This window comes from Alligator sinensis, unplaced genomic scaffold (genome assembly GCF_000455745.1).
Source record: "Alligator sinensis unplaced genomic scaffold, ASM45574v1 scaffold1203_1, whole genome shotgun sequence".
NCBI lineage: Eukaryota > Metazoa > Chordata > Crocodylia > Alligatoridae > Alligator > Alligator sinensis.
The window spans coordinates 631,095-658,072 of record NW_005842727.1 but is presented as its reverse complement, the minus strand read 5'-3'; the positions used below and the strand labels follow the sequence as shown (position 1 = coordinate 658,072).

Sequence of the window (26,978 nt, the reverse complement as noted above, 5' to 3'; positions counted from 1 at the left end):
GAAGGCAGCATCATCTCAGCCTAAATCATGTCACCCAAGTGTTTGTTTAACCTAATCTTAAAAGCTTCATGTAATGGAGATCCTGCAACCTCTCTACAAAGTGTTTTCCAGCGTTTAACCACACTAATAAGTAGAAAATTCTTTCTAATTGCAATGTAGATTCCCCTTATCACAATTTAATTCTGCTCCTTCTTGTTCTGTCTCCTGTGGTCAGAAAGAATAGACTATCACCATCCTCTTTATAAACACCCTTCAGGTATTGGAAGACTGTTATTAAATTCACCCTTTGTACTTTGTAATATTTACCATAGTCTATTTACGTACATAGAAAAAATAACATACCCATGTGTTCCAGTCAGAACATGAAGGATTCAGCTGTTGATTTGAGTAAAATTTCAATTTTTATGAGACTGATTTGACCTCATGGTTAGAATTACATGCTCACATATTTAGGCACCTAAAAATGTAGCTAGGTACCTAGAGAGATTTAAAAAAAATATGTAACTGAAATGTTAGGTGCCTAATCTGGTTATCCAGTTTTGTATTCCCTATTATACACCTACCTTCATTTTTAATGCACCTAAATAATTTTATATAGCTAACTCTCAGTATAGGTATCAAGAGTCGTTAAAAAAGAACCACACATTTCATATTTAGAAGAATGGGCTACAGTCCAAAGATACATGAATTTTAGTTTTTAAGTCAGAATAATTAAAAAAAAAAAACTATGGGCCTCAATTTGTCATCCTTATTTTGGCATTTTTAGTTGGAAAGTACTCCATAGGAGTATAAATGAGAGGATTGGTCTTAAAGGCCAACTTTTCAAAGGTATGTACATTCTTAAAAAATGCAGTATGGGAATTTCAAAATAGCTTGAACAGACTGGGTCTCTTGCTCCTAATGATTAACAGAAGGCAGGGTGGAGTTGAACCCTATACAGTGCATCTACAGGTCCAATTAGTGACAGTCAAATTTACTGTGCATTCAGCTAATGCATAGTAAGCAATTTTTCACAGGTGTCTACATGTGCAGAGACTTGACACTAAATTCAGTGCCAGATCCCTCCAGCCCTGCCATGTGCCCCTGTAGCCACCAGGAGGAGGCCTAAGGTCTGGCCCTAGCTGCTAGCACTTGGCAGCCATCTTTAGAAACCAAAACGTACTGCCAGGACTTGTCAGCTATCTTGAAAACACAGCCCTGCCCTCTGATCCCTGGCTGGCTCCTTCCCTGGCCAGGAGCTGTGTGCATAGTTCAGGGGCAGCACGAGGCTCCTCCCTTCTTGACCACCCTACCTCCCTGCACCATGGCTGCTCCAACCCCTGCCCCTGCCAGTGACATCCAGTACCATGCTGCTCTACCCCTGCCCCTGACAGCCATGACTAATGTTCCATGCTCCTGCTGGTCATGGTCCTGGCCTCAACAGGTCCCCCTACCCTGTCCAGGCCCCATGACAGCTATGCACCCTGCTAGGGCACCAGTTCATGCATCAGCAGCAGCCAGGGCACCAGGTGAAGGAGGTCCTAGCTGACCCCCTCCTCCTACACTCCCTGCTCCAGCCCACCTGCCCCACCACCCACACACCCTCTACCCCCTGCCCACCCCTAGCACCACTCTTAGGCCAGACATGTTTGAAATAAAAAAGCTTTATTCCCCTCACAACATCCACCCTATTCCCCCCTCCCCTTCAACACACAGATCCCCCCCCACACAACAGAGCCCCTACACCACCCTCTCTGCCACCAACAATAAAAAACCCACTTCACAACTTCAAAACTATTTACAACATCTATGCTTTTCTGTCCCAGAGTGGGGAGTAGTGGGGTGGAGGAGTTCAAGGCAGAAGAGCCTGGGGCCCAGCACCCCAGCCTTGGGCCATTCTTTTGTTGGTCTGGGGGCTGTGGCAACCTCAGTGGGTGGCGGCCTCATGCTGCATCCACCTGGGATGGCACTTCCTAAAGGCAGGCAGCTCACTCTCCAGCTGCCCTAGTGCGGAGCCAATGTCCTTGCGAGGCACATCTGGGTCCTCAGGTGCATGGCATGGGGGCAAGCAGCCGGACCCAGGTAGATGGGCCAGGGTCTGGGTCAGGGACTCCTGTGAGCAGGAGGTACCAAAGGACCTCCTCCCAGGCCCATGTGGGGGCCTGCTGTGGGGCTGTGGGCAGGACACAGAGGCCCTGTGGAGCCATGGACAGGGGCCAGGCAGTGGGAGGCATGGATGCAATGCCAGGCCCAGAACAGTGTCCAGGGTCCAGCGGTCAGCATCCTTGGCTTCCACTGCCTGGGCCCAATGCACTCCCGCTCCAGGGCCTCCATCTGCACCTGCTGCGCCTGGTCCTGCGCCTCCTCCTGGGTGATATTTTCTGCCAATGAGGCTGGCTCCTATGCCACCCACTCTGCCAGTGCCACCAGCCACTGGAGCAGGAAGGCCCTATCCAGTGTGCACTGCTAGTGCAGCCGATGCATCCGGTTGGCTCCAGCTCTGGGTGGTGGCAACCTGAAGCCCACATCCCTGCTAGGCCTGGTGGACTCTCCCCCGTGTCCAGATGTTGGCCCTGCAGAGGCAAAAGAAAGAAGCCTTTTGTGAAAGTTTGGAATGTTTCAGAGATAAGAAGCTCTGCACCAGGGGCCATGTGCTGCCTGGCCTCAGATCATGGGTCGACCATGCATGAATGCCCAGGGACCATGGTAAGTTGGATGGGGAGGCCTGGGCCCAGGCAGCTGTCGGCCAAGCCCCCATCTCTACTTGCTCCCCTGGGACTGGCGGCTTGCTAGGTGCTGGCCACATGCAGCCTGCTTACTCTGCCCCCTTCCTGAGGCAAGAGAGGCCAGGCTGCTGGCAGCACCTTCTGCCACAGTTCTGGACCCCACTCCCAACCTCTGCCCCTGCAGGCCACCCGCTCTGCTGCACCCACCCAGGCTCGGGGTGCATGGGGCTCCTGGACAGCTGGGGTGAGGGGCTGGCTGTGCCCCTGCTGTCCCCACTGAGGGCCTCTCTGGGGATGAGCCCCTCCCTGTTCCGCTGCTGTGCCCTGAGTGTGCCCCTGCTGTGTGTGCCCCAGGGACTGCATGATGAGCTTTTTGTAAAGGATGAGGGATGCTCCAGCCACTACACCCTGCTGCCAATGACCCTCCTGGAGCTCCAGGCATATCTGCACTCCTGGTTTGGTACCCTAAGCTACAATGGTGAGGGGGCAAGCCTGGGCTGCCCCTCAACCTCCGCCACCACCTGGGGAGTTATCTGTGGCAGCACTAGTGTCCCTGCTCCCTGCTGCTGAGGAGGACATTGCCACTGGCATTGACACTTTCCTTGGTGTGTGAAAGGCCCATGCCTGCCCAGCTATAGGGACATGGGCTGCTGAATAAAGTTCTAAACTGTGCCCTGCCTCTCTCTATGCTGTAGGCGGGGAACACAGGGCCAGGGGATTGTGGGAAAGCTAGGCAGGCAGTGGAGCAGGGGCCATTGCCAGGAGCAGGGGCAGCGGTGGGTACTGGGAAGGCCCTCTTGCAGTGTGGGACTTGCCATGTGTACAAGGTTGGCGAAACTGGTGGCTCGGCATGGGCTTCCCCATTTTCAAGGGTGACCAGCTACACCCAGTGTCCATGGCCTGTGGAGTGCAGCAGGTTGGTGCCTGGCCAGGGCCCCTCTCCCCTGGGGAGGAGCTAGTACTGCTGGTGGAAGGCGGTGCTATTGCTGGCCTTTCCTCATGGTGGGATCTGGTGTTGTACTGATGGCAAGGCAGCCGCTGGCCAGGGCTCCTCGAGGTGCCACTGGATGCAGCAGCTGGGGAGGAGGACAGGGTAGGGTAATGAACGCCTGAGGTCCCCTCCTCCAGTGAGGGGAGGCTTGGGCAGGCCATCCCTGCTGGTGAAATTCACAAGGGTGTGGCCTGGGTCCTGAGGCACCAAAATCTGGGTCAGCTCCCGCATGATGGCCATGGTCTTGTGGCCACAACCAGACCGATGATTGTAGTTGGTCACAGACACCCACTGTGCCCACAAAGCCTTGACCTTAATGTGCCGCTGCTGTGCCAACCGAGAGTGTTCTCACTTCCACATGCCACCCAACAGGGCCTCAAAAATATGGGTGTTGGAGTGCCTGCCCTGCTCGAACTACCTCAGCACCTTGGCACCACGCCAGAGCACCACAAGGCCACCAGCCTTCTCCTGGGTCAAGTTGAGGGTCTGGGCAGTTGGCACGAGCATGCACATGTAGGCAGGGTCAGGGCCTGGGCTTGACAGGGAGGATGGTGAGTTCATGATGTCCTGTGTCAGCTTTCTGGGCCTCCACATGACTGTCCCTGTGATGCTGCCCTGGACAGCTGCTAGCAGCACCCAGCTCAGAGTCATGGCTAGGGACTAGGAGCCGTGTGGCAGAGACACTTCACTACAGGACCTGTAAAGACAAGAGACGCTGTTGGGGGTGAGAAACAACAGGGAACAGGTGCTGGCCCTGCTGCTAGAGACAGCAAGGCAGCAGCCCTGGGGGTATATCAGGGCTGGGCAGGGGGTGCAGAAAGCTGCAGCCCTTTGCAGCACTCACCTGTGGCCAAGCAGTAGCTCTGGAACAGGGACAGGCCAGGCAGAGGCAGCCTGTGTTCTGCCCAGGAGGGGCACATGAGGCCTGCAGGGGTCCTGAGGATTGCATAGGACCCACCAGGCTTCTATGTGGTGTACCACAAGGCACAAAATGTCTGCAGAGTTTTATAGCCTGCTACTAAGGGCTGTCAGAGAGCAGCTCAACCATGGGGCAGGAGAAGATCCCAGCCAGGAGCCCTGGGGCTGTGCTCAGACAACCTCCTAGTGGCAGGGCAGACCCAGCACTAAACTTAGTGCCGGGTCACGTCTACATGTGCATTACTGTGCATTAACTAATTGCGACTAAATTGGATACCTGCAAATTTAGTCACGATTAGTCATTTTTACTGCAGAGTCAGGTCACACACGTGTCGACACGCACCTTTACTGTGCAGTAAACTAGACTAAGGCGCATTAATGCATCTCATGTACATGCACCCATAGAGTAACTCAATGGATCTCAGTCTTTTTAGATTCAGAACACCCCTCATTAAACTTGAGGCACCCCTTAAGACTATCAAGGCACCCCTCCAAAAATACCAGCTTCTAGTTTTCACTTGTTTTTTCAATACAGAAAAATAATAGAGCAATTCTTGTGTTTTTAACACTAGGGATTCCTATTTGAAATCTCTGGGTTTATCTTTGTGAATCATGGTGCTATAGCACTCTGTGAGAATCACTGGATTAACTGAACCAGAGATGCATAAGCTTTGATGAGCAACAGTTCACTTCTCCAAATGCTATGAAAGGGCATGCAGAGAGTAGTCTCTAAAACAGAATAGTAATCTGAATACAAAGACAAGGAAGGGGATGAAGTCGGGGAAGGAAAGAGAGAGGGCAATGCTGAAAGAGGCAGAGGACATTAGAGAGAAACACAAAGCAATAAACATGTAGGGACATAGGATTCATAAAAGCTAACCAAGTAATGAGATAGGAATCTGCAATGCCTGTATAGACCATACTTAACATAATCCAGTTTGTGGATGTATTCTTGTTTTGCAACTTAATGTTCAAGTTGGTTTCTAAAGCTCTGTTGTTTAAGAACAACAATTCTTAGCTCAGCAATGGATGGTCCAGGGAAGTTAAAGTATTCTCACACAGAATTTTTGGCCTTGATGTCAAATCAGCATCTATTCGTTCTGTCATACTATTGTATGTATGACAATATTGTATGTATGTATTGTATGTATGGCCGTGTATAGATGAAATGAGGGACGTGTATGCACAACACTTTAAAGCAGTGCAAAAGCATTTAGCTTGCTTTAATGGTGTCACTGTTTGCACTTCTCAGAGGCATATTGCGCATTAATTCCAGCCACTGTAGGAAATTCGGCAGCATAATGCACCTTAAAAGACTTGGGGTGCAGCAAGCTAAAACTCCTTTGAGGAGTCTTAGTTTGCTGCCCCTACAGCCACAGACTGAAGCACTGGGCTCTGTACAGCTCCACGGCTCTGCAGGAAGCCCAGCAGGCAGCCTGGCAGCAGCCCGAGAAGGCAGGCTCTGCCCAAGAAAAGCAGTGAGCCTGATTCCCGCCCCCCGAGCCTACCTGCCTGTCTTAGCTGCGCAGGGGCCCAGTGCTTCCCTCCACAGCTGCAGTGCCCCCCAGGACCACCTGAGTCGCGTACCTGCGGGTGGGTGCCACCGGGGCGGGTGGGTGCGCTTCTGCCATGGAGTGAAGCACCAGGTCCCCCTGCAGCCCAGGGACCACTCTGCCTGCTGGCAGCTCATCCTCCCCTCCACACTGCCAGAGAGGCAGATAAGTGTGGGGTGTGTGCACAGCACGGGGGTTTACTTCACCCTAAATTGAAGTGGTTGGTTTAAAAACCCACTGCTTCAATTTAGGGCCCCCGTTTCATCTACACACGCCCTAATGTAGGTAGCAGGAGGCAGTATAAGTAGGCCATGGCATATGTGACACTGGTAGAGAAGCAAGTAAATGAATCTCAGATGTTATCATCTATGTTATTTAGTGGAGTGATGATGTGGTTTGTGTTGGTGTAGAGGTACAATTGGCCCTTGGGTCCATTACATGGCCTGGTGGCTTGATCAGAATGGGAGTTAGGTAGCCTGTTGCTTGAGAGATGCCATTTGAGTTTATGAACCACTGCCTTAGAAGATGAGAGAGAAAATTCCATAGATTTTCCCTGTGACTTTGAACAAATGCACCAACAGAAAGTAATGAACTGATTCTTGAACGTTACTGTGATTACCCCAGAGACAAAGCTTCAAGAGCTATCTCTCTGCTCCAATGAGTAACTGATTTCTGGGCTTGGAGCTGGTGTGGAGGGCAGGCCCTGCTCTGGAACATTTTATAATTATGAAATGTTATGTTATATCTGCCGACACTAAATAGATCTATATTTTTAGGGACCTACTTTATATTGTAAGTCATTTCCATGTATGGCAATGTTTATATCTGCTTTCCCTAATGATCTGTTCCATCCCTTCACAAGATCTGTACTGACTACTTTTTAAGGTCATAGCTCACTTATAGAACATGAATTGCAGACAGGTTTCAGAATGTGAAAAAAGAATATATCCTTGATAGTACACAGTTTGGGAATTTGATTCCACTCCATTTATTCCTTCACCCTAAGCATAACGCTGAGCAGCTACCACTGATTTCAAGTGCAAACACTAAAAAAGAATGTGAGCAACCCTGCTGTGTCTGCCTGCTCTGATTAAAATGTGTAGATCCTGTTACATTCTTAATTTTAGTGAGTGATGTGAATTTTAAAGAAAGCTGTAATTTAATCTTTTTTTTATGAAACCTTTCTTAACAGGGTATTTTGGGAATGTTTCAGGCACATAGGGTCAGTTGGGACTTCAGAATTCTTTTAAGCCTGTAACGAAGAATATAATTACTTTTCTTGTTTCTAAACTATATTGTGTAAGTTTAAGTACTCTGCTGACATTCTTAAATGACAATCTGTTTTTTTTTAATAAAGCCCATTTAGCCTATCTAATTAGACTAGGTAATAAATCTAGCCTGCTGACTAGTTTTTAGAAAATATTTAAGAATTCATACTGGTCAGAGATGTGAGGCTGTACTGTTAAATGTATATTTTAACTGTTTATCAGCATTATCCTTTCTGAAGTATACATACTTCTAATACTTTTAGAGTAAGTCATAAAATAAAGTTCATTAAAAAAATGAGCTCAGACAAACACCCTTGATCAAGTCAACCTAAATCTTGGAATGAGATTACATTTGAACCTGAAATCAGGTTATAGTATTGTTCCTGGCTTCCATCTGTGTAATAAAAAAACCCCAAATCCTATGTCCAAACACCCTGGAGCCTTTGAGCATGCAAAATACAGAAATCAGTTTTGCATCCTAAGCCTATCTATATATTTCAGTCAAATACTAGCTGTCTAGTGTAAGGCAACCTTGTCTAATCTAATCTAAATATTCATACAATATTCATCCTCTGTGTAACCTTTTTAACAGATGTGTATAAATACAGACTGGAAGTCCAACCCTGGCTCTGTATCTTGGTCCATAGCCTGTGTATTCATTTGGCATTAAGTATTCATTGGACAGAATGCACAGATAGACCTTGGAGCATGGATTGGCATTCAGATCTCCTTTCTTCCAGGAGAGTGCCCGAATCCCAGTAGATTTCAGAGTCATTCGCCTTCTTGCTCCCTCTCCCTGGTCCAATGAATCTTGAATTCTTTTTTGCAAAGAATTCAGCAGAGGTGTTGAGTGTTTACCTAGGAGGTAGAAGGTGTAGATTTGGATTCACTTATTCAGAGTGCACTGAATCCAAGTCTTCCCCATTCTGAGTGAGTACTCTAATGATTGATCTGTTTTATAAAATTCCTTTTCTTCTGTCTGTGGACATCCTTAAAAAAGAGAAGTAAGCCCTACTCCAGTTGAAAGCCCCCCAGAGGTGTGGAATATGGGACACATTTTTTCCTCAGTGATTTTAACAGGCTAGCTTTGGCAGCTCTCTGCTCAGCATGCTGGTTCTTTGTGAATTCCATTCTGAAGTGCCTAACCCTCCTCACACATTACATAGTTAACTCAGATGCCTAGCTGGTAACTGTCCTTTCCATTCTGAAAGCCAGGCCTTTAGGCATTAAACATTGTAATGCTGATAGCAGAGGCATAGAGAGCTATTTCAGCATCCTGGGCAGAGCTGTTGGGGAAAATTATGCTGCCCACTAGAGAGTTGCAGGGTGAGGGAGGGGCCAGAAGGGAAGGGGGAGCAGAGTCTTACCTGACCTGGCTCTTCTTACTTGGACAACATCTGGTACAGCTGCTGCTGCTGCTGCTATAGCAGCACAGGCTTGGGTTGCTCCAGCTGAGGAACAGGCAGCAGCATGGGCTCCCCAGGGGCCACTCTTGGTGGCTTATTTGCTCTCCCCCCCTTCCCTGCCTCTAGGTGCAGGGTTGTGGAGCAGCAAAGCTTCCTTGTTCAGGTTGCTATTTCATTCCATGGCTTTCCCCCTCAAATACACTACTAGACATGGAGCTGTGCGTGCCATGGCAAAGACTCCTAGGGGTTGGGGCCATATTGGTGCCCTGAGTTGATCTCTGCCAACCCCCACTAGTTATGCTACTCATTGAGTGTTCCAGTACTCAAGTCCATTTGCAGATTCAGCCCCAGGCTTCTTGATCCTCCGGCCCCATAGTAATTAACTCCAAGTGAAACTTCCTTTCCAGAGTTAGTCAGGCATTTTAGTTTTAATTGTTCTATACAAAGATACATTCAGCCACTAAGTGTTACTTATCTCCTCTACTTCAGCTAGGACTTTTCTCATTTCTCATCCAAAAAATACCTCTTTTCTGTAATAACGCATTTTGAAATTCCCTTGGTGTACAGATTGGTACCATACACAATCAATATATAGCTTGAATAAACGAGTTCTGTGTGAAATACTAATATTTTCAATAAATGTACTAAAACATTTGCTCTTCATAGCCTGATGAATTACCATATACTTTTAAACTAATTATTTACTGTCTACTAGTGTGATCTAAAAATAATACGAGGATGTAGGAAAGTCATGTTACAAATAGTTCTTGTGGCCCTAGCAATAAAATAATATTTGGTTCCGGCCACTGATAAAATCCTTGATAGAATGGTCAAGTGCCAGACTCAGACCTTGCTCCTAATTGCCATAGTACCAACCCTGAGACAAGGACCACAAAATCCCTCTGGTTGTCACACGCGGCCTCCAGCTGGAACACCTTGAGTACATCATTCCAGCCCCTCATTAAAAGGACAACTGTCTCAAGGTAGCAACGGGGAACAGATTTGTCCTGGTTTACAGACAGCTCCCCATCCTCAAACAGTATCTTTCAGCTACCTGCTACCTAACTCCAATTCTGACTGAGGCACCAAGCCTTGCAACAGATCCAGATGCCGTCTGTGCCCCTTTGTCAATATAAACCACATAATCAGATAACCAAATAACATGAGATTTACCAATTTGAGATTTTTCACCTGCTCCTCTATCAATGTCACGCAAATCATCACCTGCTTACAGTGCGACTCTACTGTTAACACTAGACAGATGGGGCAATTCCTACATGTAAGAACAAATGAACACCAATTGGTCCACACACAACCAAGTGGCAGAACACTTTAAGCTCTTTGGACATTCCATCACTCATCTCAGAGTAGATGTTCTTAGAAAAACTTTAAATTGTGGAACAAGAAACCATCCAGACTGGATAGTATTTAAATATGGTTTAAACAGGAACTACAGATTCTTATCCCACTATCTGGATCAGCTTTTGTGACCCCTTTGGGCACATCCACACATGTGGTCATGTGTGCTTGTAGCAACTCATATAGGAGTGGCAGAATTTTGAGCCAGGGATTTTTGGCTGAGCGTACGTGCCCAGACATGCACTTTGGTGTAGGGCAAGTTGTGCGACTTGGGGCAAAATAACCCTGTCCTGCTCCTCCTGGATTTGCAGCTGAGGGAGCTAGAGCCTGGGGCCAGCACCTGTGCTGCCCCGAGCAGTATAAAAAGCTGACCTGGCAAGCATCTCAGGGCTGCTTGCTCTCAGGAGCTTCTGCGAACCAGGTGGTGGGACCTGCTTGGCAAGGGCACCACAGTGGCTGAGTGTGTACTCCACCCTCATCCCATGAGCCACTGGGGACCTCAGCTGGTGGCTTCTCCATGGAGTCATAGTCACAGGTGTGTATGTTGTGAGCTTCATGAACACCCTGGCCTCCTACCCCTTCTGTGGGCAGAGTGAGACCCGGGCGTACATGACCCTCGAGTGCACACCAGGCTGCAGCCCATCCACCTCCAGAACCTTCTCCTGAGCTTCTGTTTGAATTTCACTCCCCCAGCTTTTTGTTTTTGGTCACCCCATCTGCAGCCCCACCAAGTCCCGGGACCTCCAGGTCAACCTCCTCCTGGCGCTGGCCAAGTGGGCCCTGTACTTGACCAGGAAGGAGGCTGTGGCCGGGAAGGTGCCCAGAGACTGCAGGGCCACTTTCCGCTCACTTGTCCGTGCACATTTCTGGGCCGAGCACCAGTGGGTGGCATTCACCGGCTCCTTGAATGCCTTTGAGGACTGGGGGGGTGCGGCCCAGGGGGCTCTGCTCAGTGTCCCCCTCAGGCACACTTATTTTCATGTTGTGACCCTTTGACCCACACGACACTCCTGTTTTTTTCATTAGATGTCCCAGGAATTTAGTTGTTCCATTCTTCCATTAGCCTCCGTAAAAAGGGGCTACCAGTTAGCCAGGTGGGCCTTGCCCATGGTAATCTGATGGACAAATAGGAGCTTCTGGGGCCCATCCAATTGGTATCCTGGGACATTACCCCTTGTGCCAGCTGGACTGCTAAAGCAGCATCCCAAATTTACTCTTTAAAATACCCCAAAATCCATGTTCTTCCAACAATTAGTACAAAAGACTAGAGAGAGAGAGATCAGCTTGGCAATGTTTTATTGCTATATTTACAATGTTAAAGCAATTAGGAAGCCTACCACTGTCTCTATCATCATAATAAAATTAATTCTAAATATCTATATGTTTTGATGTTTGTTTTTGGTTTTCTTATCACACGATGGGTGTGTGTTGGGGGATGTGGGGTTTCTAGGAGAGGGGAAGGCATGTGGGATATGTGGGTGGGTGTGCGGGTGGGTGTGGAGGGATGTGGGGGGATTTGGGTTGGTGTGTGGGTAGTTGGGAGATTCTGGGGGGACTGTGGGTGTGGGGGGACTGCTCAGGAGGGGTGGGTCCCCTGTCCCCCCCAGGGCACAACCCCCCCACAGCACATGGATACCCCCCCTGCAGGACCCCAGCCCCCACCACAGGGCCCACAGCCACCTCTGCATGGCCCAAAGCTCCCCTATGCAGTGTCCTAGCCTCCCTCCCACAGGGCCCACAGCTCACCCCCACAGCAGCAGCAGCCGTGGAGCACTCAGAGCCTGGTGCTGCCAGGCTCCCTGTGGCATGGTGTAGCCCTGATCACCACAGAGCCAGCACTGCTTGTGCTGTTTTTCACTAGTGTGGCTCAGCGTGGCACTGCACAGGCCCTGCATCTTTCTGTAGGCCTGGGGCCACTCACACTATCAGTCGGGGTCCAGTACCACTCATGGGAACCATGTGTCCTGCATGCAGAGGACCTGCATGCCACCAGACTGGACTGCTTTTGTGCAAGCAGAACCTGCCCCAGCATGACATGCGGTCTCTGCAAGCGGTGCTGGCCCCCGGGTGACAGCGTGAGCAACCCTGGGGCTGCAGAAAGGCATACAGCCCTGTGTGGTGCCATGCTGAGCCAGGCCACACCCACAACGAACATCTGAGGTGATCAGAGCCACACCACACCACAAGGGGCCTGGCAGCAGTGGACCCTGAGCATCCCACAGCCTCTGCTGCTGAAGGGATGGGGCTGTGGGCCCTGTGGGGGACCCCCCCCAACCAGCCGTCCCCAACACAGAGCCTCACTATAGTCCCTCCACACAAGCACAGCCTTTCCCCATACCCACAACCCCACACCCACAGTCCCTACTTACCCCCAACAGCACCCGATCCTTGCTGCACTTCCACTTTCCTCGGCACACTAAGCATGTGTGCCCCACATCCTGGGGCAGCAGAAGCACCATAGAGATGCTGTGACCAGAAACCAGGGCATCTCTCTGGAGGACCAGCTTCCTGGTTACCCAGGGTATGATCTGGGACCATGCCCTGCCCTGGTTTTTTCCCCTGGGTTATTTTTTGATGCCTGGATATTCAGATATCACATTTTGAGCCCACGCTGCATGTTTGCAGTATGGGGAACATTTTTTCATTGCAGCATCTCAAACTGGTTTGGAATGCTGCAAGAGGCACGTGCGCTTGTCTGGACACGCCCATTGGGTTTATTGCTTATTTTGCCTCTCACCGCACTGGTCACTCTCCTTGGTCTCCTCCCATTCCCTTCTTCCCTCCCTACCTTCCTTCCCTGTCTTTTTATATTCAAATCACTGTCTCCATTTGATACACTGTTCAATGAATGTCTTTTCACAGCATCTAGTGAATTGAGCTTGAGCTCATGAAAGCTTATGCATCTTTGATTTAGTTAGTCCATAAGGTGATAATCTACTTCGCCTGCTGCCAGACGTCAGACTAACATAGCTAACTACCATTCTTAGTCTATGCTTTACATTTTCTCATTTTCCTACCAGGATAATTTGGATATGTAATTTATGTGCATGATGAATTAAACTTCTCTTTCATGTGAATGATAGAGGTATAGAGATATGGCAGAATTAGGTTCTAAAAGATCAGGATTTTTTTTCAGCAAAGTTCATTTGAATTGATTATATCAATTAACAGTTGGCTTTAAGTGGGCTACCTAATCATGTTGCCAATATGCAGTCTTCCTAGTAATTATGTGAGTAGTTCAGTAGCTATTGCATTTTTTTTTTAGTAATATAGGATTATTTATTCTCTTAATCAGTTTCTGTTCTAATCAGCTTTTAGAGTCATTGTCCCATGCTGTAAAGTCAGAAGAGTGTAATTCAATAACAGTGAAATTAATTCCAAGTCTGCAGGGCTTGAGTTGATTAGTTTCATCCATTTGTAAAATTGTTGGTTTAGCAGTGAGTATAACAAACAAAAAAACCCAAACCAGAATAAACCAAACCTTGTGACTTTGTAGTTTTGTTTTGTAGGGTTAGTTCTTTTTGACAGATTCTTGAAACAGGCAGAAACTAAAGGTTCTAGGAAAAAAACTATTTTATTATGTAAAATTGTGTAGTATTGAAAAACCAACTATGAAGTTGAGTAAATGAAGCCAACGCTAAGCATGGTCCAAATTGGGCAAAAGTACTGATGGGACCTACCACAAGAACAGGTTAGTGCAACCTGTGGTGGGCCAGTACAGAGTGCATCCCACCTCACCGCCCCCGACCGCCTTCCAGGCTTCGAGTGCCTCCTTGGGGTCTCCTCACATCTGGCTTACCCCCTTCCTGGAGCACACCCACAAGCCTGGGGGTAACACAGCTACCACCCAGAGTCAGGACTGATCCTGGAGCTGTGCCCTCTGGGAAACATAGACCTAGTAGTTCTTGAGGGTGCTTGACCCACTGCAAGAACTTCGAGTGCTTCCCTCAGTCTGAAGCACAAATAGTGGTCTCCCTTAGACAGCTGAACCAAGGGGACCCCAGGGCATAGTCTCAACCATCTCTCAATAAGTTTCCCATGCTAGGTACAAAGGAGAAATGTATTGGCATATCTTGCAGGGGCCCCACGTTTCCTGGTGCCTTCTTCTTCCTCCCTATATATTTGAAAAAGGACTTCCTCTGGAATGTATCCAGCTCAGGTTACAGCTAAGGGTTACCTTAAACTGATGGGGCCAGAGGTGTCTGCCCTCTGCAGTGACCATGATAACCAAATTGCCACATAGCAGAGTTTGGGGAAAGACCGAGATGGTATTCTGCCACACAACCCATTTGATAAGTCATACCCATAATGCTGTGCTCAATGGGTAGTGCCCCTCACCTCAGCACAGTGCCCCTCACTACTGACTCATTTGCAAGTCGTGGTAGCCATGACATTGCATACAATTCACCCAGAATCCTCTGGCTCCTCTCAGCTTAACTAATTAGCCTGAGATTTGTGTGGCCTGGCCCTCCATGAGGTGAAGTCAGACCAGGTTGCCCTGCACCTTATATGCATATGAATTTTGGAACATCCCAGGACTTGTGACAAGAATATCTAGTTCCAGTCATGAATAGGGGCTTATTAGCACCTGGTTCCTTTGTGGGAGGATTCAACGCAGACCTCCAATAATTAGATTCTATACCTGGAAAATTATAACGAATTTATAAATATTCTATATATTAAATTTAATTTTGGGGGGTTGTCTTATAATCAGGGTCATCTTCTATTTGAGAAAATACGGTAATACGTGAAATCCTCGCCTCACTCAACTTAATATGAGGTTTGCCATTCACTTCACTGGAGATAGGATTTCACCCCATATTCCTATTTTCTCAGCTGAAATCATATTTCCCATTCCTAAGTATTGCTATCTCTTAAAGGTTCTACATTTATATATTTATTCAGGAAACAGATCCTTAGTGATTTGTATTAGATTGTAAATCAATCTAATACACTTTTTAAAATCTCAGATGTGTCTCTGGTCCACAGACTTTGTCTTAAAGAACTTGCGGTCTAAAAAGACAAGTGAGAAGCCTAGAATATGGGAGAGGGTTAAAACACAAATATTGTGAATGCTTCCACGCACTGGTATCAGCATGCCTGCAAAAATATTCTGCATTCTTTCATTCTGCATTCTTTATATAATTAATCATGGTTTTAGTGTATATATGCCTGAATTTAGTTTTACCGAGTGCAAATGAGCCTCAGTTGGCTAAAATTCGTCTCCAAAACTCTCTATATTAATTAATATCAGACTCAGATTGCTCTATAAAATACCGGCCTGGGTTAGCTTGTTCCTGAAACAGTGATTTATTATATGGTATTCACCATGAAAAAAGATGAAACATTTATCTTTGAAAAGTTCTCGCTGTAAGTTTATGGACAAAAAATTATGTAGGTTGGCAAAACAGTTCTCACTTTACACATACATAACAGATCAAAAGCTACTTACATAAAATATATACATCTGGGGTTTTTTTAGATTTAGAAAAAAAGAAAAGGGTTTAACTTTGTTTTTAACAATTGCTATTACTTTAGTTCCTGGACAGTAATCATTTGAGCTCTATCTAGAACAAAACTATGGTGATATCATTGTTCAGAAATTTTCTCAGAGCACTTTGTAGAAAAAATAGACAAAATACATTAATAGGTGATTTGTTGCATGACCTTGTGCAGTACCCCCCACACCAAGAATTAGTCACTGTATTTTCCTTTTTTCCCCTAGGACTCAGAGTTCCCTGTAGATACTCAAGTGAACCCAAACCTTGCTCGGGTCAAAGAATGTACACGACCATTGAAATCTGGATTATACAAGCTGAGCAACACTTTAAGAGTGCATGATCTAGCAGTGAGCTGGTAGGAACCATTAATAATTTATTCTATTTACTGTACTTTTGTATAAGTATAGAATTTTGTTTGAACAGGTCATAGTTAGGGATTTTCTTCTAGAAAATGTTCACATTATTATTTATGCCAAAATGCTGTTCCTACTCAAGCATCCTAAAACAAATTGTGCAAGATACTCAATGGGTATGCAAACCAAGTGGACTGTACCAAATTCTTGACTATTTCTCAGTGCCCTTTGCACCTCTAATGTCCATTCTATAGTAGTGTTTTCAGAATCACATGAAAAGTAGACATTCTGAGAAACATTCTTAATATGTGTACATTACAAATAGTTGAAAGTATGACGTAAGTATCTATATGTTAATTGAGTTTGCCTTACACAGACCTTTCCATATAGATATTTTAGGAACATAAATCTGGCTTTCATGGAAATAAAAACAACAGCTCTAGCTTGCCAAGGAGGAGGAACTCAAATCTGCTTGAGGCTACTCTTGAGCTGTTTACATTGCCTAGTTGCAGGTGTTGGGTGCACTCCATTTAGAAGTTTTTCTTCAGTGGTGAACCCATGGTTGGAAGGAACATTATAGACATGGCTTTGTTTCTTTTCTTGTGGAGAATATTCTCAAAATATTCACTGATTTTTGTCTTGACACTTTGTCATGCCACAAAAAGAGTGCTATGAGGGTATGCACACATTCAGAGTCCCCTGGCTAGAGTTCTACAAAGTCATTGTGAAGGCATTCTGCGGCATGTCCTCCAGCCAGGGGGTATTGGAGACTGCTAATTTGCACCCCAGCTCCAGGGGGGGGACTGTTAATGAGCCCAATCATTGACAGCCTGCGCTCTCCCCTTTGAGGGAGTGGAGGGCTGTGTTTGACAGTTGTTTCTGCTCCCAGCAGGGAAGAGGGCTGTTTCTGGTCTGGCTGTCTTTCATAGCTGCTGCTCCAGGACCCGGACTGGGATTGGACCAGAAGCAGCAGCTGGCAAAGATGGCAGTCCTGGCAGAGGAGAGGGATGAGTAGAACTGCTTTTCTTATACCACAGGATCTGCATTTGACAGTTGCTGCTGCTGCTGTCCGTTGCTCCAGAGTGTAGCCATCAGCTGTTTTTAGTGCCTCTGCCGCAGGGGTAACCATCTCTGTGGCTTCACTGGTGGAAACAGCAGATGAGGATCTGCAGCAGTTCCTTGGAAAAAGGAAGGGATGTAGCAGTGTAAGAAGCTGGGGGTGCAAGAGACCCCCTGTAGTGTCACATTGCAAATGTCCATACCTTACACGTTGCAGTGCAAAACGTAGCATTACAGAAAACAGGAACTTTGTTGTGATGGATCTTTCATTTTCTCTACTCTAAGTCATCTTTTTGAGGCTGTTAAGGATGCAAGCACTGTTCTGTAACAGGCACTCCAGCTACAATACAGTGGTCTGGTCTGGATTGACTCTAAATGCCACAACTCAGTTTTAACTGCCATAGTATAGGATTGAACAGGATGCATTGAGGATTAGGGTGGAGGAGTGGCTAAGCAGCCCTACTTGATTTAAAAATGGCTTCCTTTTAGCAGATTTGTTTTAGTATCACATGCTAATGAAAATGTTATTTAAAGATGACTGTTACTCAGGTTATACTAGACTGATTTATAAATGTTGCTTTTTTTTACAATTTAATTTATCTTATTTCCTTGGGTCAAAAATCAGAATTAGACTTTTAAATTTAGATTAGTTTAAGTGTGCAATGACTTGTAAGCTTTGACATTTAAGTGCCTGCTAGTTGGTGGATGAGAAAGGGTAAACATTAAAAAGTCATTTTTGAAAATAGGTTACAGCTAATAGCAAAGTCTGGAAATTCCTGATGAATTATCTATACATGTTTTTTGGTAAATGAGATTTTGAAAAATGCCAGGAGATTTCATTTGCTACTCATAGATCTTTAATACTTGTTATACATTGTCCACACCACAATCAGAATGCAGGTGCCTTGTGTCTAAATTTTTGAGGCTAAGAACAGATTGTCTTTTCTCATTTAATTTCATACAGTTCATGTTAAATCCAATAAATTTAATACACAGGTAGATTGTTTTAACTGATATAACGGTTTGATGATATGGTGTCTTTTATGTCAATTGAGAGCTTTTCAAAACAGTGTTAGAAATATTAGAGAAACATCCAGTTAGTTTTTGCAAATCTGTTGTATAAATAATATTCAACCAATGGAGGTAAAATATTTTGGTAACTAATAATAGTTAAAAAAACAAGGGGTTGTTTTTATTTTGCTGTAATATTCCAGTGTGTAAACTTATAAAGCAATTTTACATTGATGAAAATTAATGTGAACTTTTTTGGGTGAATACCAAAACTTGTGACAAGCCATTATGGTACTCATCAAATTTTTGGTTGATCACATGAATGGTTACTTCCTGCTCTTTGGCTCGATGATCTTATTTCATATGGCTGTTCAAAATGCATTAACATTTTGAATCTTCTTTTGTTGTGTGGCTGCCCATTACAAAGTCTTTCAGGTCCAGATGGAGAAAATGCTTGGAAGGGCAAGTAACTGTGTTGCTGCTTTGTACAGCCCGTACTAGAGGATTACTTGTATCCCTTGTCCAGAAGAGTACTGCCAAGATTTTAGTAGGATAATATGCCTGCCTCATGATACCCAATAACACTGGTAGGGAGGGTGGTTCCATACCCAGCAGATATATTGTGGGACAGGAGGTTAACCATTATTTCATGTGGAATGATAACTGTAGGTAGGAGAGACACCAATTGAGTGAAAAATAGAGAATTGTACAGTCTGGGTTGGTTTTCAGTAGATTCTGGTAGGTTGAACAGTAATCCTAATGAAACCTTTAAGGTTACCCTATCACTTGATTTATTTATATAGGATACCTAGACAGCAGAGGCAGGCTTACTGTATGGCTTACTCTTTCATTTTAACTAATTATGGTAAGTTTAGTTAATGGCTTGTTTCATATGTGATAGCATTTTAACATGTAAAAAGTTTCCTTCATAAGTCACTTTTGAATGTTAACATCTGCATTAAGCTCTTTAAAAACTCTTTAAAAACTCTTTTACTCTTTAAAAACACCTCCTGAAGTGTAATGTTTTAGAAGACTCTTCTACCAGAAGAAGACCTGAAAAGTGGAATGTGGTGGTGGCAGAAAGCCCCTCTGCATGCATCTGGCAGCCAAGACAGCAGGAGTGTCAAAAGCAGGTCTGACAAGATCATTGTATCCCCCTGTTTTCACCCCTGCCTCTTTTGTGTGTTTTTCAGGTATCCTAAAGTGGACCTAGTGGAGAAAGATTATAAATATAATAATCCAGTTGGCCTCTTTCCTAAATGGTGCCTTTTGCATGTTACTGGAGGCATTATTCTAGATCAGTATATCCCTTTTCTAGTTCTTTTAATTTTAGGAGATATACTGAAATGTACTAGAAATCCAAAGTACTTTCTACAGTTAAGAAAATGGATATCACAGCTTAAGGATATAATGCCATTTGAGAAAGCAATTTACTGAAATAAAAATAAATTGGATGATTTTATACTTATTTTGAAACACTTAAGAATTTGCTTGTAACATAACTGAAAGAACAAAGCAGGGAGAACACTTATTTAACTTCAGATAATACTCTAAAATGTAAGCTTACATATAGAAATAATGACTTAAAATGAGGGTGAGTACTGTGTCTTCAAACAGTATAGGTATTGCTTTGGTTCAATATTTTTATAAGAAAATTAGAAAATGTAAATATAGGAAATGGTGGATTGATGTTGTACCATGATGGTCCAAAAAGTATGCAAGAGGCAAGGATTTCTTGTGGGTGACAGCTTTTATTGGACCAATTACATGGTTAGGATAGACTTAGACAAGGTTTCATATACAATGCATTCTTTTTCAGATCCCTTATCTAAGTCTATCCCAACCATGCAGATGGTCTGATTAAAGATATCACTTACAAAAATCCTTGCCTCCCTTAAATATAAGAAATTAATTTTAAAGTATCTCTATCAAAATTTAATAAACTACAAGTTTTGGATTTAACACTGAACTCCTTATTCCCTTGTAAATCCCTTTACTTGTCTCTTGAATCATGTGGTCTATACTCTTGCACTACTTGGAAAAACTACAGGTCTTAGACACTTAAATTAACAAGAGTTATTTCAAGGTAGTTGCTGCTGTGTTCTCTAGTGTTTCTATCGAAAGGGACATCAAATCAATGAAAATGGGAAAGGAAGTAATTGAAAAGAAACATCACTTTGTTTAAATATTTCTTGTATAGTGTCCTAGCACATGATAATCTGACATTCATTTCCAAGAGAATGAAGGAAATTGTAGTTTCCAACTGTTCTTGTCTAAATTACTAGTATTGTAGCTATTGATTTCTGAGATTTGCAATGCTCCCAAAATCCAACAAATTATGAAATTCTGTAAGCCCCAACTTTCATAAATGGGTTCCTGATCTGTCTTATAGAAACCTAAATAGAAATGACATCATTTTCAAAAATTAAATTTATTTAAAGGTATGGTATGGTATTATTTAACAACTGTCTATTTATATGACACTGGAAATGGAAATCAGGATATATTTCTATTTGGTATAAGTATACTACTTTTGCAATATCATAAAGCCAATGTGGGCTTAACTGACTGTAACAGGGGCTTGGGCAGAAGCCCCATTACTAGGATAGCCTTGGGGGCAGGAAACCATGGGGAGCATGATACACAGGTGAAGGGACTTTGTACACCTAGGGAAGATCAGGGTAATTACACCCGCCACCACCTACAAAAGCCCAGCTGCTAGGGACCATACTTTGCCCTCGAGCACCGGAGGCAGACACCACAGATGAGGAGAGAGAGGAAGAGGAGGAGGCACAAGACCCCAAAGGGAGTCGGGGACCAGTGACAGGAATAGCTACGATCCTCCGGTAAGGAGTGGGGATACCTACCCAATGTCTGTAGATGGCACAGGCAACTAAGGGAGGATCCTAGTGGACTCCAAGATGAACATGAGTCGGCAGTGTGACGAAGCCATCAAAAAAGCCAATGGCACTTTATCGTGCATCAGCAGATGCATGACGAATAGGTCCAAGGAGGTGATACTTCCCCTCTATCGGGCGCTGGTCAGACCGCAGTTGGAGTACTGCGTGCAATTCTGGGCACCGCACTTCAAGAGGGATGCAGATAACCTGGAGAGGGTCCAGAGAAGGGCCACTCGTATGGTTAAGGGCCTACAGACCAAGCCTTATGAGGAGAGACTAGAGAAACTGGATCTATTCAGTCTCCGCAAGAGAAGGTTGAGAGGCGACCTTGTGGCTGCCTATAAGTTCATCACGGGGGCACAGAAGGGAATTGGTGAGTATTTATGCACCAAGGCGCCCCCGGGGGTTACAAGAAATAATGGCCACAAGCTAGCAGAGAGCAGATTTAGAGTGGACATTAGGAAGAACTTCTTCACAGTTAGAGTGGCCAGGGGCTGGAACGGGCTCTCCAGGGAGGTGGTGCTCTCCCCTACCCTGGGGGTCTTCAAGAGGAGGTTAGATGAATATCTAACTGGGGTCATCTAGACCCAGAACTCTTTCCTGCTTATGCAGGGGGTCGGACTCGATGATCTATTGAGGTCCCTTCCGACCCTAACATCTATGAATCTATGAATCCAGGGGACCCCACAGAGCCGAGTTGGAAGAGAGACATAGAGGCAGAGGACCCTGGGGCAGTGCATGGAGAGGAAAGCCTTGCAGAGCCATTTTCCCCACCAGGCAACCAGGGTATGTGGCGGGCTCAGCCCTGGGCATGGAGGGATCACAGCACAGATGTCTCTCCACCAGAGACCTGATTGAGACAGCTGAGACACACCCCTGTCAATGAGGTGACTGGCAGTGAGAACACTGTACAAGCCGAAATTGGCTAAAACAGCCGGGAGACTCGCTGGCTTAGGTGTTAATTAGAACAGCCATACCACTACCTCTGCTAATGAGGCAATTAGCAGGAAGGAAACAACAATGTAACCCTTATACCAATAAAGATAGCACCAGGAAGTTAACCATCTGGGTGGTCTGTGGTGTGTTCTCACCCTCAGGGATAAACACTGAATATTTTTTCCTTTCAATCAAAGTCATGGCAGGTGAGCTCTGAGGGGAACCGGGAAGGACACAGTCACACTCTTACAGTAACGCAAGCAATATTTATTCAGTGGAACTCAGGTTTGTGAGGAATATTTCAAGAAATTATGGGAGTCTTCTGCTAATCTTCATCAAGGAGCACATCTGTGACGGGCCAGCATTGGGGATGATGCTCAAGAGCAACCAGCATGGTTTCATTAAGGGCAGGTCATGTCAGACCAACCTGATTGCCTTTTATGATCTGGTCACAAAAGCATTGGATGCAGGTGTCGCCGTGGATGTACTCTTTCTGGACTTAAGTAAGACCTTTGACACTGTCGACCACCCCATCCTCATTAAAAAACTAGGCGACTCTGGCATCGATGCCTACACGGTCATATGGATTGCGAATTGGCTGAAGGGTCGTACTCAGAAGGTGGTGGTGGACGGATCATATTCAACCTGAGGGGAAGTGGGCAGCGGAGTCCCCCAGGGCTCGGTCCTTGGGCCTGCACTCTTCAATTTCTTTATCAGCGATTTGGACGACAGGGTGAAAAGCAACCTGTTCAAATTTGCTGATGATACCAAAATATGGGGAGAGGTGGGCACGTTAGCAGGGAGGGAGAGACTGCAGAAAGACCTGGATAGGTTGCAAGGGTGGGCTAACAAAAACAGGATGCGTTTCAATACTGACAAGTGCAGGGTGCTGCACTTGGGCAGTAGTAACTGGCAGCACACTTATAAGATGGGAAACTCGGTTCTTGAGAGCACGGAGGCAGAAAGGGATCTTGGAGTCATTATTGACTCCAAGATGAACATGGGCCGACAACACGAGGTCATGGTCGGCAGGGCTAACCGGACCTTATCGTGCATCCACTGGTGCATCTCAAGTAGGTCCAAGGAGGTGATCCTCCCCCTCTACGCGACACTGGTCAGGCCACAGCTGGAGTGCTATGTCCAGTTCTGGGCACCCCACTTCAAGAGGGATGTGGACAACATTGAGATCTATAAACTCACTAGGGGGGACCAGAAGGGTTTGGGGGAGACCTTGTTTCCCCTAGCGCCCCCTGGGATAACAAGGAATAACAGCCACAAGTTGTTGGAGAGTAGGTTTAGATTAGACATCCGTAAGAACTACTTGACAGTTAGGGCGGCTAGGATCTGGAACCAACTTCCAAGGGAAGTGGTGCTGGCTCCTACCCTGGGGGTCTTTAAGAAGCGGCTTGATGCCTACCTGGCTGGGGTCATTTGAGCCCAGTTTTCTTCCTGCCCAGGCAGGGGGTCGGACCTGAAGATCTGCAAGGTCCCTTCTGACCCTACTTCTATGATTCTGTGATTCTATAACCATCTCCCACTGGCTAAGTACAGACAGTCAAAAAGCCCAAGGCTGAATTGATTCAATCTTTGCAGGTTAGTCTAAGCTGTGTAGATAGAACCCATAAGTAAGTGAACAGACATTCACTTCTGATTCCAGAAATGCACTAGAGCATGCTTCCCTGCTTCACTTAAGCAGGCTGCTTGGGCTAAGGCTAGCCTACCCACTCTGTAAGGAGGAGTTTGTGGAGGTAAAGCATCCTGGAATGCTGGGGGACTGAGAGTTAACTTGAGTCTGAAGGGGATCTGAGACAGAAGTTCAGTAAACCAGTTTAATCTAAACCAGTTAAGTCTGATACTACACCCATCCAGGTGTATCTTAAACCAGTTTCAGTCATTTTGAAAGCAGTTTATCTGCACTGAACTTCTGTTGTGTTACAGATGTGAACAAGTTTCCAATCACTTATACCAGTTTATGTGTAATTTTGTCCCTAGTCACTGGTTTCTCTCCTTCTATATCAAGTTCAAACTTCACCAGTGCCTTTGCAAGCCTCCCAGTCATTCCAGCTGTATTACAAACCATCTGAGATACAGTTGCCTAACCCACTTTCCTCCTTGCTCCATTTGTTTCCTCTGGCTGTTCTTTCATGTAACCTCAAATAATTTACACAACTTATCCTGTATTATATTGTGTTCACTTGTGCACTTAACATGTCAAGCCAAAGGCCTATGGAATATGTCACCCAGTACTGGTGACCTTGAATGAACAACATCTTGGAGGGCTGAATTTAATCCATACTTTTGAATCTGGAACTATTTGAGATAGATATTTGAAATTCCATGTATGATTAGCAACGGTATAAACCAAACAATAATAGCATGCGCATCCTATTTTTTTTAATTATTTGACATTTTTGTGATATTTGGATGTAAAAGAATCAAGATCACTTTTTCTTTCTTTGCTTTTAAACTCTGAAGCTTTTGTCATGACAACATTGGAAAACTTGTATACTGCAATATTCAGCCTCATGATTTTTCATTCAAGAAGAGTTATCTTAGTATTATTTTTATCTGTGTTTTTTTTTTTTTCTGTGAGCACACCATCCATTACAGTACTTTATTTAAAGCTAGTTGGTAAATTTGGGCTTGGGCATCAAGTATCACTGTATTGCTTTTGAATCATACCTTTTAAATAACCTTGTAAACATTACAGGAAGCATTTTATGCTGTTGATTGGCAGTAGCATTTATAAGATAGACTGCCCAATATCATGCAAAAGATATATTTAAAATATGTATTTATGTTTTTTAAAGATATCATACATTATTCCTGTTTACTTGTAATTGCGTGTTCTTAAATGATTTCAGCCTCGCATTATATTTTATAATAGCAAAGAATAGGAAATGTAAATGGCTTTACGGGGGTAGTGTAGCAGTATGAATTTAGAGATGATATTAAAGCAAAGCAAATATAAAGGATTTAGCAAGATTATCTTGGCTTTCCTGATGGGGTCCGTCGATGATATTTTTCTCTTTTAGGATTAACTCATCATTATATCTTATTATACTAGGCTTTCCTATTATTATCAGTGGTTTCCAGAGAAGATTTAAAAAACTTGTCTCCTTGGGAGCCAGGAATGCTGACCTCCTGCAAAAAAATGGTCAGAGAGAACTGAATCACACCAGTGATTATTATAATCGCACACAAAAAAATGCAAATGAAGGCTCCAGTCTTATCATGCATGATGTAGAGGCACTAAGCCTGATTATAAATCATTGCATCATCAAGACCTCCGTACCCTATTCTCCCCTTCCACCTCCTGTGCAGGGGAGAGGGAACTGTCCATGTCAGCTGAGAGTTTTCTCTGGCAATGCAGCTGCTTTCTATGGAAGAAGACAGGGATTCTGGTCTCTTACCTGTTGAAAACTCTTACATCAACAGGAAGTGACAGCATCCCCAGTTCTATTAGTGATCAACATTAGAGGGTATTTGGAATCTGTTTCCATTAGCTTGTGCTTTCTTCATCCATGAGTTTTTGGAGAAGAATCTGGAGGTTCTCTTGCACCGCTTCATGCAGCTCCTTATAAAACAGAACGTAAGAAAGGAGTTAGATGTTTTGTAGAATCTCATATTTTATATAATGCCATTCATATAACAAATTCAAGTTGGAAGTCTGAAATTAGGAAGGTTAAGGGTTAATTAAGGTACTGAAGCACCTTTTTTGAACTGTATGATTTCTTTTCTTTTGTGTTATGCACTTCTGCTTTGACATTATCATATTAATCATTATTTCTTTTCATTTTGTTTTCATATATATCAAGAAAATTTTACTAGGTCATTTTGCTCTTCTGTCTAATAGTTATACAATGCCACAAAAGGCATAAATGTGAAACTTCCAAATGAAAAGTGTTAAAAATGAAATTTGTTAAAAAGATTTGAGTGAGGAGATTGATAAAATTTGAAGGAAAATTGATAAGCAGGGGTATTTCAAAGAGTAGGTCTAATAAAAATGTAATTCTGAATAGTAAGGATATTTCTTGTTAAACATTTGTATAGACTAGCAAATATGGCCCTTGGTTCTCCTACATGCAAATAACTCAGGGAACTAAAAACTATACAAATACGGATTTATTTTAGAGGAAGGGTATTTCCTTCTAGCCTCAATGGATCTAGCAATGGTTTCTGAGCCATGCCATTCTTTCTTTGTTATAGGGGCTAGGGTATTTTGTTTGCATATTTTGGGTTTAATATCCTTTCAGTTCAGAGTGCAGGTTATATATACAATAAATGCCATCTGAGACTTTAAAGGCTGCTTTGTATTCTTTGCAAGCATATCATATATAAAGTGCAATAGAATATTTTTTGCTTCTATATACCAAGCTTAACATTACAGTGATGGTATGACCTTCAGCAGTCTACCTTTGAGGAGTCTTTATAAGGCTTGATACATTTATAAGTTTGAATCATATGGCCATAGTTTTTGCCCTATGAGACTTGCAAGAAACAGTTTATTTGCCTAAAATGTAAAATCTAAATATAGAATTGTCTGGGGCAAAATTGAGCTGCTTTAACACCTGTATATTAGGGTTGTGTGAAGCTTTGGGTAGTGATTTGATTTGGAGGAGATTTGGCCTGATTTGGTGGCCAAATCTCCAAATCTGAATTGAATCAGGGGACCAGTTTAAAGGTCCGAATCGATTCAAAGCTCTCCTAACCTTCAGAAAACATTCGAAGAGCTTTGATGATTCAGGCAGTCCCCGGTGGCTGCAGCAGAGAGCTGCAGCTGACTCCAAGCTGGTAAGTACTTGGGGGAGGGGACCGTGGGGGGATCCCTGCCAGTCCCTCCACTCCCCCAACCCCCACCCCCATGGCTACCCTGCCTGCCCCAGCTCCTGGTACTTTAAAAAAAGTCCAGTGCACACCAGGTGCTGCTGGGCAGGGAGGAGGGGCGATCCCTGCTGCCTCCCACTGCCCCACACTGCATGGGATGCTCTTCAGTGAGCCCCCCCAGCCCCCCCGCT

The 26,978-nt window shown here is 44.8% G+C and overlaps 1 protein-coding gene across 1 annotated transcript in view; it reads left to right on the top strand.

Annotated features, from left to right (window-relative positions):
- The window catches only part of LOC102373348 (sperm-associated antigen 16 protein), a 723,196-nt gene that overhangs the window by 139,947 nt on the left and 556,271 nt on the right, over nucleotides 1-26,978 (top strand). Inside the window, exon 6 of the mRNA XM_006034344.3 lies at nucleotides 15,926-16,056. Coding sequence (XP_006034406.3) covers nucleotides 15,926-16,056 — 131 coding nt within the window. The remainder of the gene's footprint in view (nucleotides 1-15,925; nucleotides 16,057-26,978) is intronic.